The 17,472-nt window shown below is 42.2% G+C and overlaps 1 protein-coding gene across 1 annotated transcript in view; it reads right to left on the bottom strand.

Moving 5' to 3' along the window:
- The window catches only part of pdgfd (platelet derived growth factor d), a 61,638-nt gene that overhangs the window by 9,450 nt on the left and 34,716 nt on the right, over positions 1 to 17,472 (bottom strand). The window contains exons 3-5 of the mRNA XM_037087288.1: positions 15,675 to 15,852; positions 7,767 to 7,826; positions 4,484 to 4,697 (exon numbers count right to left, since the gene is read on the bottom strand). Of these exons, the coding sequence (XP_036943183.1) occupies positions 4,484 to 4,697; positions 7,767 to 7,826; positions 15,675 to 15,852 (452 nt within the window). The remainder of the gene's footprint in view (positions 1 to 4,483; positions 4,698 to 7,766; positions 7,827 to 15,674; positions 15,853 to 17,472) is intronic.

Below are 17,472 nucleotides of genomic sequence, written 5' to 3'. Positions count from 1 at the left end.
GATAATCAATAAGCAATTGTTCACAAAAAGAAATCTTTGCACTGGGGGTTTCCACTCGTGACATAAAGCATGTGGGAAGCCTGATGAACAACAATGAAGAGACAGAGAGAAGAGCAGGGGATGGGATTATTGCTTTGGCAATACAAAGAAAGCATGAGAGATGAAGGTGGAAGCTGCAGTATTCATCTTGACGGCGCTGATTGTCTCCTTATCGAAGAGGTAAAACAGCACACATTTACAGGCAGTGTTTTCCTAATAAGATTAGATACAAGAGGGATGTAAAAAAAAAAAGAAATGCAGCAAATGAAAGCGACTGTACTGTATGTGTATTTGCATACGCCTGCTGTTCGAGGAGTCTTACGTGATTGCCTGCTCCGCTAAAATCCCGACCCGCGTGCCGTCTTAGAGAGTTGCTGTGAGCACATCCGCTATTGTACAGTAGGCTAAATGAGAATGGGGATTATGTCTGCATTTGTGGATTCTCAGGCTAAATGAGGACAGCAGTGTCAGCCAGTGTGCCTGTGTCACATTTCAAATATAGAAAGAAAAACAGAATTTGTTGGCCTGTTACTTCGGATGGAGACGGAACATTTGGGTGAAAACAAGTTAGCACTCATGTGCTACTTTGAATCAATAATGGTATTTTTTATACAATAGTGAAAACTTAAATTATATCATTTGCTAATGATTGACTTAATTAACTACTCAATTGATTTCTGATAACAAATGATTGTACTGTATATTGTGGTTTAAAGTCCTATGGGCTTCTAAAAGCAGGCTATTGACTGAATCAGGCAAACCACTATCGGTGCTATTTAAAAGCAATAGTTGTAGTACTGCTATAATCCGATCATCATAGCTTCAGGGGGATACTGATATGTTCTACTCTGCACCACCTACTGTACTCTTCATGCATCCCATCTGTTTGCCTTTACATAGAAACACCCACGACACCATCAATGAAAGAAACCCTGTGTATCAAAGGTGGGATATTAACATTTGACCATCTGTTGAAGGTGTTTCGAACAAATAGGGGGCAGCACATCACCAAAGTAACCGCTCGGTGATGCTCATTATACTCTTTGCTGAAGCTATCACTGACTGTGGCTATTAGCTGCCACTGCCTAGATAGCTAAATTACATTGTTTTACAAAGAGTTATCAAGGCAATAGAGACTTGTATTTAGAAAGTCCACTGTTTTATTATCTGTTAAATAAGGAAAACAGGTTTAACATTAGCATTTTGCCTTCTTTGACATTTGTAAGTTTCTGTTTATTTATGAGACTACACAAGCTTAGAGAGACAGGATGGGCTAGTGCCAGCCGATTAGCGTGCTGATGTCAGTACTCTTGATATTCTGTCCTTTCTTAAAGGACTCAAACCTAGTTTTGTTTTTGAAACCCTGGTACTGACATTGAACCTTAACTTAAACATACTTTAAGTTAACTTTTCAGTCTTTTTCAGTGAAATTATTTTATGGAACATATTACATGTCTCTCATCTCATCTCAACTCATTATCTCTCCACTTTAATCCATGAGGGTCGCAGGGATGTTACCGCTTTATCCCCTTTTTTAAAGGGGGCGAAGGCAGGATACACCCTGAACAAGTTGCCAGCTCATCGCAGGGCCCTTACTGATGGCAGAGGCCGCCATGCAAGGTGCCAACCCCAAATTTGGGGTTCAGTATCTTGCTCGAGGATACTTCGACATGCTGCTCATAATAGCGTATCAATAACAAGCTCTTAGGCTTTATGTTGTATGAATACAAAACACTGATGATGACTGCAATCCATGTCGTCCTTCAGGATAAAGCATATTAATCTCTTGCTAAGCCATCAGAATGATACTGGATATGCAGCAGTTTATTAATGATGTGTTAGCCCTATCTACATGAGAAAACACACCATTTATTTATTCATGTATCTTTGCAGGTCAGCAAACTACCATAACTAACTTGCTGGGCGAAGGTGAAACACGGAGGGGGTGTTCAGCATTACGGATTCATCTCATCCTCGAGTACAGACCCAGCATTCTGACACAGCTCACAGCCGAATCACAGAAACCCCCTTTTTTTTTTCCTGCATCTCCTTTTGTTGTGAGAGGTACAGGTGACAGAGAACCCATCATTTCTCTTTTCATGATTTAACCGAGGAGCAAAATGACAGATTTTCACAAAGTGAAGGTCTCACAGATGATAAAATGAATGTGAGGATGACAAGAGTCACGACGCGTACCTCTGACATTCTTAATGTTTGTTTTCTCCCGTGGTGATGCTAGACTTGATGTGAAGGAGCTGAAACCTTCTATGATGCCTTTTAACACTAAACGCCGGGGACAACAGGTACGTATGCTTACTTGCGAGAGTAAACTGCATGTTTATGCAGCTAGTAAAGATACAGACACAGGTCGTGTGCGCGCTGGCTTGCAGGGCTGAGTTTGTGTCTTTTCAAGGGGGAAAGTGTAATCTCAGAAAAAAGCAGTGTTGTGGAACCTTGTCAGGGAGTGCGGGGGAGACAAAGACGGAAAGACTGAGAGCAAGCAACACTGCGAGAATGACTGTGTCACTCACACAGCCACCAATGTGAAAAATAAAGGTGTAGCATCTGTGCATGTGAAATGTACAGAGATGATTCTGCTCCAAAGTTTGAGTTTGGACGTTTGTACGAGTGTGTTTCTGTGTTAATTTTATTCATGTGTGAGTGACTCTGACTTAAAAGTGTCCCAATTAACATCAGGATCAGACTCCGTGTCCTTCGTGGGAACAAAGGTGGGTGTAAGCTTTCTGAGTGTGTGTGTGTGTGTGTGTGTGTGTGTGTGTGTGTGTGTGTGTGCGCGCATGTCTTAATGAAAACAAAGCTAAGCTGCTGACTGCGGCACATTTCTGCTCCGCTGCACAGGTTGAATTTCCAATTAGAGAGCGCTGCGCCGGTACAGTATATCAAAGACCCGCAGCACCTATGCACCTCTCTGTAGTGCTGCAACATGCACAAACTTCCCCAACACGTGGAGCCTTTTCATGCCGGCCGAGCACACACATGCACTGATAAATAGAGATAGATTTGCTGTCAAGCACAAATATTTATTAAGGAACAGGAGAGCCCTCAGGTAGAAAAGAGAGAGGGATACAAAGCACAGGTGAGAGAGATGGGGGCGAAAGCACTCTGGTTTGTTGCAAGCTTCAGCGCTTCTATACACTAAACAATCACATGCACATGTGTGAACACACGTGTGTAACGTGTGTGTGTAATAATCGCTTGCGTGCCAACATTTCATATCAGCGCTTAAGGACAAGATGTATTGCCTCGGTGACTTGAGGTTGTTGACTTCACAGTAAAGAATTGCCCTGAACTTCTGGTCCTGTGTCACCTTAAATCTGTCACTGACTCACTTTGAGACCTACTTGAGGCAAATTGCTCATTTTGATGATGCAACCACATATTCAGGCTACGGTGTGTTGTTGCATCAGGAGCTGTTTTCCTTTTTCATCATGATCTTTTATGTTCAGAAAAATAGGACTTCTTTGATTTCCATACACAGGTCTTTCAAGTTCAAAAAGTATTTTCACACCCCAATTTATCCGAATGCTCTTCTCATCTGAATTTTTTCCCCATTTGTACGTTCAGCTAACACGTTTTCTCTCCCCTCTAATCAAATGTGGCAGCATGGTCGGTGGACGTGATGGACTATGGACCATGATGCTTTTCCTAACTCATTAGCATCAGCTTCAGAAGTTAATGGTGCTGCAGTGGTGTCAGAAATTACACATATGCAACATCCAGTTAGACTTTTAAAGTAAAGCTTACTAACTAACATTTCACATATGACATATGACTTTTTGACCGTAAGCTAAAGTGTTTGTATCATAACAGACCAAATGACAGTTTCAGTTGCAATGTGCAAAAAATAGTGTTTTCACTGACTGTCACCTGCACGATATTTGAATATCAGGTAGCAAAGTGGCTGCTGAGCTTTCTGTATAGCTCAAAAAGTGAGAATGGGCCTCCTGCTGTGCGGGTCTGTGTTGGTCAGCACAAGGCGGCACGCTCTCCCCTCCCCTCTATCACACTAGCTACCAACGACTGCCCCAGTCCGCGACGAAATACTGTGAACGCAGCAGAGTCGCTGTGGATCGCCATCTGCAGCACAATAAAACGGGCTGAGAACATCGCTGCGCTCAACTTCCCGCATCAACTTTAATTTACGCAACATGTCACTGTCAGCACTCTGGCCTCTCATTATAGTTAAAAAAAATCTTTTCCCCTAAAAAAAATGGAAGAAACCTAAGCAAGGTAACAGAGGAGGGATCACAGGAGGGACAGACATGTATGCTTTTCTGATTATTTACTGCTGCTAAACTGAAGGACTATCTATGTTTTTTGTTTTTTTTCCCTCTGCAATCCTGAAAAACCGTGTGATTGTAATACATGTGTTTGAGATGATGAACATTTGTCAGTTCTGGCTTGTAAAAATTGGAGATCTTACCTTTATTATGTCTGCTTGCCAGATGATAGGCCCTGGATCTGTAATGTATGTGTGTCTGAGTGTAGATGCTGTCCAGGTCCTGTTTCCAGGTGTCTGGGCTCAGGGATCTGAGAAGCTGTTCGACAGTGTCAAAGGCGGCTATGGTCCGGTCCAAGTCCTCCAATGAGAACGGAACCTCTGTGACTGCTGCTGGCATCTGTCCTCCACCATCGTCCTGCAAAGAGTAACAGCAGTAGTCACAGATAGGACAGGCGCCTCTGCAGCTGAGGAAACTTAAGTTTTCTGAACTTGGTGAAACCCTTCACAGTGTTCTTGGTGGCTTACAGGGTGCATATTTTATTGTTCCCGCTGTGATTACAGCATGTGCTGTGGTTAGAAAGGATATCCAAGGACTTATTGGAAGAGTTAGAGAAGTCAAGAGACATCAACAACCTTCAAACTGCCACAAAGACACGAGGAACAATGAATATAAAGGCCAAAGGCCTGTTAGTCATGGTGACTCAGATTCTTCTGACACAATCAGTTTTCAGAGATCCCTGCTAAACATTTCAAACAGAGCTTTTAGTGAAATGCAATCATTTTCAAGGAGATGTCTTGACCTGATGTCAGTCAGCATTCCCTTCTTTAGTTGTACTTTGCTTTCTTGTGCCATCTGCGATGCATTTCATTGATATAAAACAGAAAAAGGGGGAACTCTTCATATTTGAGAGCCTGAAAACCGCATTTTTCTGCATTTTTTTTCTAAATTACTTTCAGGCATAACTGCACCAATTTTACATATCAAAGTGTGTTTGTGGAGTTTCACTGCATTTGGTGCAACTGGAGAGTGCCTCCAGTGATGTCACTTAGTGTCTGAAGTGCCTTGTGGGTAATATAGGTACCAGGTTTTATTATCAATCAATAAGTTGACTAATCATTGCAGCTCTGGTCTTGAAGCGAACCTGGGCGTCAGATTGAGTTTGACTGTCCTAGAAATGCTCGTAATTATTACATACTTGAAAATCTGCATTTTGGGTAATCTAAAATTGAACAGATCTTCTTTTTGAAACCTTCATCTGCTATATTGTTTTCAAATAGGATGAGGAAAGCAGCAGCATTTCACAGACGATTCCTGGGTGACCCAGTCTCTCTGCTGCAGGCTATTCATCTAGCTGGGAGGCGATTGCAATCAAAGTCTTATAGCATGTGGGGCTATTATGCCTGTGACTTTAGCTGCCATAATCAGTGCTGACTTCCACACGGGTCAAAGGATGAGGGTAAGTAATGGGAAGATGTTAGGAGCTTATGGAGGGAGACTCGGAACTGAGAAACTGAAGTGCACCTCTGAGACATAACATTTGTCAGCATATTGTAGGAGCTTCAATACGGCGGCTTAATGAGTACATGTTACAGTGATGACTTAAGTAGCGTAACGTGATTCTGACTCATGCAACAGCTTAATGGAAGAAGTTTACTTTTCTGATTAAATTTGTATTTACGTTCACTATAAATTGTTTTTTTTTCTACTTAGAAATGAAAACCAGCATATCACTGAGGTATTCATCATTCTGCCTGATGAATCACACTGTTTACCTTCATGAATTCAACATGAAACGACCACAAATCATTGGAAAAACCAGGAAGCGGATAGTTGTTCAGAGCCTCATTTGAATATAAAGCGAAGAGGCCATCAAACTGTACACCGCGCACATCTCATCTGCACTGCCAGTGACACGTCGATATATATACGCGCCAAAACATACACCCACGCCCTATTATTATTAATCCATGCAGAAAAACTGCCACATAGTTCGACGCACACTAATTATCATGGTCACGTATGTCACTGAACCCCACTGCTCGTACACAGACACACACAAATTACACTGATGTTCTTAGGAAAACATTAGTCCAAGTAAGCATGTCATTTTACATGTCAAGCTTCATGCATATTAAACACAATACATACATGCATGAGTGTATTTTGTGCGTGGGTGTGTGTTTCGCCTATGCAAATAGACCATATGTCACGTTCATTAGTGCAGCCAGTGTCGCTTAAAGGATGCGCATACAAGATTTTCATTCAAAAATGAACCAAAATGATCAACCTGCTGTTAAGAAATTATGTCAAAGATGTCTGTGCGCTGTGTTGCAGAGATATCTATTGAAATTAGCATGCTAACCAGCTAGCTCTTTCACACTTGCAACTACCTCAAGTGGTAACAGTCCAATAGGAAACAACAGCTTCCTTACTAGCTAAATGCAGCGCCAGTTAGCAGTTACTGTGGTGATATGCTGCGCCCTTGGTGCGTTAATATGACCAGTGACGGACTGGTAATCTGGAATTTGGGCAGATGCCAGAGGGGCCGCGGGTCGTTGTCAGCCGTACGACCAATCAGAGAGCATTGTGATTGTCGCAGCTATGTGGCCCCAAGATCATTTCTGTCGGCCCCCATCAATAATGTTCTTACGCTAAATGACAGTCAAATTAATTTAATTCCGTCTCACTCGACGGTGTGGTAATCTGATCAGCATTTATGTACTACATACGAGTCTCTATATCACAGATATGGTTACCCTCTACAGTCTACAGTCACAAATTTTACATCTGTCAGCTTTGTTTTGTAGCGAAATGTCTTATTCAGATGTTCAAAAACTTGCATGCTTTGAAATAAAACACATCTACCTGCACTGTTTTTATTTTATAATTTCTTTGCAAATGTTAAAATGAAGCAATGCCTTCTGAGAATTTCAAGACTGAATCGAGTGGACTGAATCTGCGTGGTTGTTGGAAGTTGGAGATTGGAAGTTGGAAGCTGACTGAGATTAAACTAGCAAAAAAATGAATCGAGGAATCAAGCGACACAAGGGGGGATCGGAAAAAGAGAGAAATCTAAGAGAGCACTGTTGGCTGATGGTGAAAAATGCTGCAAACTGACTAATTTGTTTTTAAAATCAAGTGCAGCTTCAGCTAGCAAAAGCGCTAATACTGCTAGCACTAATGTTAGCGACACAGCTGAGCCAGCACACCAGGGAGTAAGACAGGACAGTGAGGAATATGAGCAAGAGGAGGAACAAAATGAGCAAGAGGAGGATGAAGAGGTAGACAGGGATAACGAGTGACGGTAAGATGTGTTTATTATGGAGTGGCTGGCTCTGATGATTTATTAATTTTTTTAACGCATTGGGGTTGTGCATTGATATGTCCAAGTTCTGGACCTGGAAATTATGAACCTGAAAATGGGTGTTATAAAAGTATACTTATTTTGGGGATTTTACATGTGTTTAAGCATGCATGACTCACCGACATGGGCATGGTGACCGCCTCCCAGTTGGTGTTGGATGCAGGCAGAGGAGTGTCATACTGCAGGAATGGACAACAGAAATAACCAATCAGCAGTTGATCTAGGCAGACGCATGAGAAATCACACTGAATGGGGGAAAAGGAGAGGTGATAATGAGTGACTAAGGACTATTTTGAGTTTCTTATGAAGTTGGTTTAGCACACAAAGCTTTACAGTTAGTGGTAAAAGCAGCTTGACAGTAAACGACTGAGGCTATCAAGTACAATAAAACTGATGCAGGTAGTCCAAAGGAATCATGTTCTTGTCATGACCAATGTGACTCATGTCGCCACAGACATCTATCCGGTGTGGACTACACTTTACCTGTGTTACTTCTCTTCTATAATTTCTCAGACATACTTCTACATTTACTCAGAGCTACTTTCTGTGATGTTTGAGGCCCGACAACAACAGTAAAACCACATGAAAAGGGTTAGAAAAAGATCATGATCATCAGAAAGCCTAAAGCTTACAGCTATCGCTGCTGTTCCCTTCCTTTGTTTACTTTTCAAACACATGCCTTTAAACGCAGCTTGTAGAGACAAGGTGAAGCTTCACATATAATCTAAGGTTATCCAAGACATTCAGGTGTCTGCCTGTCTAACTGATGGACTGTCAGCACGTCAGGAAAATCCTGAAAGAATTTCCAGTGAAGCCCGTCACAGCATGCCTGTGTGTGTGTGTGTGTGTGCGTGTGTGTGCGTGTGTGTGTGTGTGTGTGTGTGTGTGTGTGTGTGTGTGTGTGTGTGTGTGTGTGTGTGTGTGTGTGTGTGCGTGTGAGAGAGAGAGAGAGAGAGAAATCAAACTCTGGTCAAAGCATGTTTAGGTGATAAACACTCATCAGACTGACATATTTGGCACACATGCACACATTCTTTGTCTTTTTCCCTCCATCTTGCACACATACACACAAACACACACACACCGACACACACAGACACACACACTGTCTCCGGGCACCACCCTCTTGACTACACACACATAAAATCTTCCTGGCTATCGAATCCCTCTCCTTGAAGAGTCTTAAATACCATCTCCGGTCAATATGGAACAGTTAATCTGTCTCAACCACACTTCAAAGACACAGTGCCCTCACTTTGCTTCGGTGTGTGTGTGTGAGTGTGCACGTGTGTGTGAGTGTGTGTCTGCTAATGTAATAGAGCTGACATCAAAGCCTGTCAGTGTGCAAAGGGTTTTGTTTTACAGATTCTTGCATTCTTGTGGCCTTTGAATAAATGTACTCATACACATAAACGCAGGCCCGAACCAGCTGTGAATGAGGTCAGAAGGTTTCCTGTAAGTGTGTGTGTGTGTGTGTGTGCGTGTGTGTGTGTGTGCATGTTTACAGATTCTTGGTCTCAATTCCTTTTAAGGTTAAATTCTTGATTTCATGCACATCTGGGTCACTTAATTGGGTAGTAAAAGAGTCGAGAAGACAGGGGATCAGGGAACATGTGGAGGGAGGACCGGAACCCTTCTGAGCACATACAGACAGTCACCTGCCAGCTCTCACAGTCATATCCCAACATGACTTTTTGCATTTTTTTTTTTTATTGATAAGATGTCTCGGATATGTAATGTATGAAACATTTGCAGTTATTGAAAAGAGGAAACAGATTATATAAACAGTTTATGTTTTAAACACTTGGGTCACTTTTCCACCTGCAGTGTGGTTTCTTCATTCTGGACAAAAAATGATAAATTGTTGCCTCCGAATTCTCGTGGGTTTTAATGTTCACACTGGCTTATTACAATCGAGTCAGGAGGAGTAAGTCCAGAGTTCTGACTGGTGGTTCTGTGGGGAAATCAAATTCTGGTGAAAGATAGCAACCCATGCTGCACTTTACTTTACTAGAAAAAAGGCGTCCTCCACCTTATTATTTGATGGGATCGTTACTGTGTCGCTGGTGTGTTTCACTCAGTTTTTATTGACAAACTGCAAAGGTACGTACCGTGACACATTCCACTTAATTTCATAGTTCAATCCCTGCACCCATGCGCGGTGTGCATCAGTGCTACTGTACCGTCATTGCCAAGTCATCCTGCATATTTATAAACGTAGCGTAAATAGATCCCTTCCTTTACATCTTCAACACGTGGATTTAATAGCAGCATATTTTTTTAATTCATGCTAATGTCTAATGTGCTGCAGGGGTATCTATTATACTTCGCACGCTAGCCAGCTGGCTCTGTGCCTGCAAACCTCTTTCTCCCAGAAGCAAAAACTTTTGTGCTAGCGGTGTAAATGCAACACTACCCTGGTTGTCCAGCTAGCTGCACAGCTGACTGCGCTAACTGTAGCTTCAGTCGTGGATGTATAAACAAGATACAATTAGCAGTAACTCTGGTGAGATGACGCCCCTGTTTGTTTGGGAGACCAATTCTTACATATTTCACCTTCAAAAAATAAAAGAAAGTTAAAAATAGCAGCTCTATCTGCTACTGAAGCCTCTACTTTAAAAAGTAGTGTACAGGACTGACAATGATCTTTGCTGGATGGTGCTTGTCACGCTGTGAAAAAAAAGCTCATCCTGTAAATAATTGGTAAATTGTTTTTTTGTGTAAATTCTTGCATATTTAATGAGCCAACATTTGCTATAGAAGCAGACAATGTATTTCAGACAGTGGTGAGAGTGAATTCACTGGTGGTGAGGGAGCAAATTCTTATTTACAGTAGCAGTCTAGTGGAGGGGACATCAGGGAGCTGCCCTTTTCAACCTCCATTTTGTACAGCTGGACAGTGAAGCAGCTGAGGATTGAGTGTGCGGTAGATGGTGAGGAAGGCAAGGGCATTTCCCTGTCGACTTTTACTTCGCATGACCAGTTAGTGTCTCGCCAGAGGGCTTTTTACTTTGTGGATAAATCTCGCCAGCCACATTTTTGCTGTCTCATCTGTGCCTCAGTCTGAGATCATTTTCAAGCTGAAGCCAGTAAAGTGTTTCCCCTCATGTAGATCAGTGGCTGATCTAGTTGTTTGCTGTGATACTTCTGGTCCTAATATGCAGTATATTAAAACATGTCACACGATGCTGGTTTAATTTTCACATCCCTTGGAATATCCATTACTTCAGTCTGGATAGAGAGCACACATGTTGGTTGACTCAGAATGGGATTCTGGGAAGTAACTCGGATCATATTCCTCAATCAATAGTCGGTTCCTGCTGCACCTGGCGTAGCAACTCATCACAGGAATACCCAACCAGAATACGTTACGAGTGCTTGTATGATGCCAGACACGCGAAATCAATAGTGGAAACAAACAAACACAAGCAGAGATCTATAAGGTTCTAAAGTCCTACAAAGATACTCTAAGGGCTGCGTCTGTTCACAGTAAATATAATGAGGCTGATTTGGCACTTGTGGAGCGTTTCTTTGAACATTAATAACTGAATAGCTCCTAAAATGTTTATCTTATGCAATCAAAAGCTCTCATTACTTCATGTAAGACTGCACTGCAGATGATGAATCACATCCTTTGAAAAACAAGAATTCAAAAGGATCAAAGAATAATGATTTGGGCAAAAACAAGTGACATGAATAATGAGAAGGTCGCTGTTTGACGGCAATTTTTCCTGCTGGTGGTGGGCTTTTGTTTCTTTGGAAGGGGTAGCGGTCGTATTCTTATTTTTTTCGACATAATGGTCAATTCAGGTCCCAATCTTTCGAAACCTACACAAACTTTCTTTCAAAGAGACGCAATCCAAAATAGATCCAAGGAAAACAGGGACCCAATGTAAAATGTGGTCGACCTGATTCGACCCCTTGTTTTGCCCCCTTTCAGTGGCTCACATGTGGATCAAATCCAGACGGCTATACATTTGATTGTATTTATATATGACATGTTTGCCCCACATAAGCAACATATGCCTATATTCATGGTAGAAGTGAAGCTAACTGGAAGCTGAAAACATCACATGGCTCAGGCGTGTGTGAGCTGACCAGTCAGAGGAGACTGAGTATTTGGGAGGAGGGGCCTTAAAGAGACAGGATCTGAAATAGAGCACTTCAGACAAAGGGGGGGAATACAGTGATGTTTTTGGGTACCAAAGTATGAAAATCTATTCTTGCAGTAAAACAAAATAAAATTATAAACCTGAAAATGAGCACAATATGTCTGTTTTCAAAAATGTATACAAATACATATACATAATAAGAAATCACATGTGACACATGCGCCAAAATATGTCATTTACATACATGAACATGAGGTGGACATGTTGATTTATGAAATTGTTCCAATTAACAATAGTTTTTATATATGCGTCGTAAATATATGCACATATATTGCACTTGCGTATGGGCTGATTTTCCCGGGTTTCATGCAAAATTGCATAAACCTCACTTGAGCAAAGCAAGTAGAGGTGATGCTCCTGAAGCTGTTTGTATCGGCTAAATATCACCCGTGGAAGAGTAAATGGGCACTTAAGCATTTAATAGTTAAGTAGCTATCTATTGTAACAACTGTGCACAGCCTAACACAAACACAGATAACTCGCACTGATGAACTACGAGGAAGATAGGTGTTTGGCTCGTCTTTCGACTCTTATCGACAACGCTCTCTCAACAAATCAGACAAAATGTTATGACATCTTGTTATGTAATATTTCTATTACCTACAGAGGTGTTGAAATTTTTAAAGACTCTTTTCCCTCAGGCTCAATGAGATGGAAAGAAAACGAAAAGACAGATTCATGAACACCTTTTCAATATGTGGGTGGAATGCGTTACAAACCGCCCACCGTGATGCCTTGAACGTACAGATTTCAATCGGCTTCTAATGGAACCTTAAACAATTCATACTTACCATTTTTGAGATCAAGTACCCACCAATCCATCTAAGACCTATGAAGAGCTTGAGTCTGAAGAGAGAGACTGTCGGCACTGCACTGGTACGAAGCTCCTCTAATTAACAAGCAGCCATTAAAGGTCGTAAAGAGCAGCGACAAATCATTTCTCCTGCATATAAAAGTTAACACTTGCCGTTTAGCCTCAAAGGACACATTGTCCCCTGCTGACCATTTCTGAAACACATGCGATCAGATCTGACAGTGAGTCTGCATGGATCCAATTAGGACTGTAGACCTAAAACATTTGGCAAAGAATAAAACCCGGTTCAGACCTGGCTCATCTTCAGTCCTGGGTCAGGTTTTGGTTACTAAGAACTAAGAAGAACTGTGAAGAGCTCTAATCAAAAAAAGGCAGAGAAACCCAACACAAGGATTTGAAACATGGCAGGGATTTAGTGGTGAAAACATGTTTTGTTTTGGTCTGTATTCACTGTTTTCCCTGTACGCTTCCACTCCGCCATTGTCTCCATCAACACTGTTTCACTTTCCCTCGTGGTTTGTCTTCTGTCTAGTCAGCCTCAGTTGTATCTCCAAATGCGTCCCCCTCTCCCTCTCTTAGTCTGCCTCTCTCAGCTCAGGTTGTTTTAGTCATTAGCTGACACGCCGATACCATCTCAGACACCTGTTCTCTCCTTCCAATGGAGCTTCTCCTCATTCTCCCTCGGCCTCCTTTCCCCTTCGCCGCCGCCTCTCCTCCTCCGTCTTATCTGTTCGACAGGTCTGGAGAGAACAAATTAGACCTGCTAAATTAAGCCACACACACAGCTCCAGTCTAGCTGAAGGCAAGCTGTGTGTATGTGTCTTAGTGTGAAAAAGATGGAAAGACAAGAGCGCACTCTCAAACACCGGAGCTCTTTGAAAAATGGGTAAAACGGATCAAAATAAGATAAGCCCCGAGAGCTGGATTCTGTTTAAATTGTACTGAGGTGTGATTGTTTGACCAGAGGAGGAATAACAAAGGGTGCGGAGGAAGGGGAGACAGGGAGAAGCAGTGAGAGTCTGAGGGAGAGAGATAAGGGAGTTATAATTTGAGGTACTTTTACTTTGTTGTTATTATTTTGGGTTGAATGAAGTGAAGCTGCTTCCTAGGACTCATCCGGCTCAAAACATACAGTTTATGGTTGGGGGATTTCTCTACAGTCCTTACAGGGCGTGCCACGAAATTTGGGTGATTTCCAGCTGTTATTTTATGTTTTTTGTCAATGCTTTGACAGTACATCACATGTAAACCTATGGAGGGCATAAGGAAAATGTGCCGTGCTTAGTCTACTGTTCGGTACACTTAAAATGACCTCCAGCTCAACCACCTCAGCATGGGAAAGAGACTCAACTTTCTTAGCTATTGAACTTTGAAAATGCCTAATGCATCAATAACAATCCAGTAATATGTATAGATAGTGGTCATTCTGCATTATAAGTACTGTTATTTTTATTTCTCTAACTGTGAAGTGACATCTTGAAAGATTTTTACTCGTAGTTGACTATTTTCGCATTCGCGATATTGTTTCTTCTACTTCAAGCATAAAGCATGATAAATGCAGCGCCACTTGAGCCTGTGCATTTACAGGAGCTTTATGATAGTTGTTTAAAAAAAAGGAAAAACACATCAATGAGCCACACCGTTACAAGCTGGAAATATACCTTCTATTGAACCATATATTCTTGATGACGACCGGCTGCTCATAGGCTTGCCTGTATACTACATGTTTTACAAGAGGATACTGCTAGATGTTAGCCTGTTGTCACTATTGTCGCTGCCATGCCTGCTGATTCCTAAACTTGTCACAGTCCCATATTGGCCCTACACTGCTCCTACTCTTAATGTGCATTTTATATCTGATGGACGTGTTGCATTAAATTCCGATGCAGGTTACGCGAGCCAGCCATCATGCGTACCTGAATGTATTCTGGAAAGCAAGTATACCCGTGGCCTTGCAATAAGTGATGATGCACATGGACGCTGTATTTCATTTTGACTCGATCCCCCAAACACTGTCCTGCTGCCATAAACATTGGCTAGCATGCCAAATGTATATCATCCTGCGGCTAAAAACTTTGTCCCCAACAAATGCGCTCTTTGCTCCAAAAACAACAATGACCGACTGTTTTAGGAAACTGCTGAACTCAGTTTGAATAACGAGGGAACTGCATGGACTGAGAAAGTATCACACACGTTGGTCGGTCCTGGTCTCTCCATTGGGATTTGCTGACAAAAACAGAAAATGGAAGCCACATTCTTCAAGGTGATGAGAATCTTTGGTGGTGACTGTGGAAAGTGAAGGATCGTCTGCAAACACAGCATCTCTCTTTCTCTCTCTGTGTGTCGTACCCTTCTGTGCTCACACCACCTTTTTTTCCCCTCCTCTGATAATAAGCGATGCCACCAGTTCAACCCCGTCTGTGATGCGTTGTCTCTTCCCCTCTCTCTCTCCTCTGCACTCATAAAAGGCGAAGCCAGGGAAAGTCTTTAAATGCCTCTCTGCCTTTCCACTGCTCTTTCTCTTCCCCTTTCCCCTCTGATTATAGGGTGGGAGAACATCTTCAAAATCAGAGTCCCTTTCTTTCTTCTTTCCTCCCCCTGACAGAATGACAAAGCTAATCTCCTTATCCGTTCCTTTGACAGCCTTTAAAAGAACCCTCTCTCATCATCCCCGCTGGCCTCCTCCCCCTATCCCCCCCATCGCTCCTCTGCTGTCGAGTGGACGCGTCAGAAAAGAACAGTCGGCTAATACATTTTGGCATTTTACCGACATTGCTACCAGAATCCCACCTCTCTCCCTTCCTTTTATCTCACCCCGTCATCCCATCTCTCTCTTTATATTGCCAAGTGGAAGTAAAAGAGAGGCAGAGGCATTTCAGCTGGAGCGTTGCAATGATTCTCGGGCTGAACCCAGTGTGACAAAAGAAATACTACAAAACCTTAGACTGTGTCCCAAATAACATCCTTCATGATTCATCGTCAGCCGTGTGTGTTTTATAGTGTGTACAGTGTGTTTCTCTCAGCAAAAGAGCGCGGCTCACCAGCAGTGAGTAGTAGACTTTGAATCCGGGTTTTGCAACAAAGTAGTCATCAGACTTGAAGGTGACTCTGAGCTTGTTGGTTTTGGAGTTGAGACTAGGCGGTGCCTTTTGCCCACACCAGCGACCCCAGGTTATCGTGCTGGTCTCCGATCGGTCCTCCACTTCAACAAAGTCATACCTGTAGTGAGAGAGATGGAGAGGTGGATGAATGATTGGGAGAGGAAACGAGTGGATGTCAAATAACAGTGATGTCAAGAAAGTAGACATGGTGAAAAAAAGCAGAAGCAGTGTTAAATGTGGGTTTTTATTTTTGTGGTTTTCATCCTGTGGGGATTTTGGTGACAACAACACTGCACTCACTAATTTACTGTCTTTGGCGATGAATTCAGTGACATTGCTCAAAAATGAGAGAACAAGAGCAAAATGGCAAAACCCTGACCAAACTCCCGGTCCTACCGTATTTACCATAATTGTCTGCACACAGGGTATTCCCATGTGACTATTACAATCATTGTTGGTATGTTTACTTGCAGTTGAATGTATAAATTCACTTTCTTGATGAGAATTAACGAGTTAAAGAGTGTTCCTAAAGGCTTAATATGGAGCTGGTGGCAGTAGCTGGTAAGCTTAGCTTGACATACAGATGAGAAGGAAAGATTAAGTAGAAACTGTCTTTCTTTTTTTTTTTTTTTGCGATCTGGGGCCCCCCCACAGTTTCTGAGTGCATCACCACAGTCCCAGATCTGGAACAGTCTGTCAGGTGTAATGTAGGTGCCAACTAGAAACTAAACTCATGAAGTCATTATAGTGTTACGTGTAGAGAGTCCAAAGTGAGGGTCCCCTTTTGTCAGACCAACAGTAAAATATTCGACAAAAGCCACAAATCTTTACACTCCTTACTCCAGTTCACACACAATCAAAACGGTTGGCTTTTCATTTGATTTTACTCAACTAATCGATTAAGCGACAAATTTTTGCAGTCCTATAAGCAAGCATTAGAGTTAGCCCACCGGTTAGAGGATGTTGTTCCTTTTGGACAGAGCCAGGATAGTTATTTTGTGGTTCCCAATTTTTGTGCTAAGCTAAGCTAACAAACTTTTGGCTCCAGCTGTGTATGGAACAGATATTGATCTTCTCTTCTAACTCTCGGCAAGGAAGCCAATAAGCTTAAAAATGATCTTCTAAATTGTTTAATTTTTCCCTCAGGTAGTTGAGTTTAGTTTTGCACTGCTGGACATGTGCATTCAGCTATTGCTCTGTTTGCAGATACTTTGGTGAGTACATTGTCATCATAACAAATGCTGGCCCAATGGTCCGTTCAAATGACATTCTTTACATGTAGCTCTGACCATCCTTAACACAGTTCAAGTAGATTGTAAGATCTCGAGATTAGTCAGGCGTAGCGATGAGCCAATTAAATGATGCACTCTCCAATCCCCACCCTGCCAAGTAAAGTGCTCGACAAGAACTGTTTTGGGGGAAAAGTTTCTCGGCAACTTTGATAACATTCCAGAAATCAGTGCTGCGGTCAATTACTGAGTCCATCAATCAAGCACACACAAATACACACAGTCAGTGTGACAAAACAGATTGGAAAAAACTGGCAAAGCTACTTCCTCCCTCTTCCCACCTTTTCTAAATCCCTCCTCCCCCCTCTCTTCCTCCCTCTGCTCCCTATTGTCTTTTCTGCAAAGTGCTTACAAAGACGGCTGAGTTGCATATGGGGATTAAAAAGTCTATTTTCTCCCCTCAACCCTCAAGGACAAACTTCTTATGCTTCTTGCCAAGAAAGTAAACT

Source organism: Acanthopagrus latus, chromosome 2 (genome assembly GCF_904848185.1).
Source record: "Acanthopagrus latus isolate v.2019 chromosome 2, fAcaLat1.1, whole genome shotgun sequence".
In the NCBI taxonomy this organism is placed as follows: Eukaryota; Metazoa; Chordata; class Actinopteri; order Spariformes; family Sparidae; genus Acanthopagrus; species Acanthopagrus latus.
Note: the sequence above shows the minus strand (reverse complement) of the source record. Positions and strands in the feature narration are given on the sequence as shown.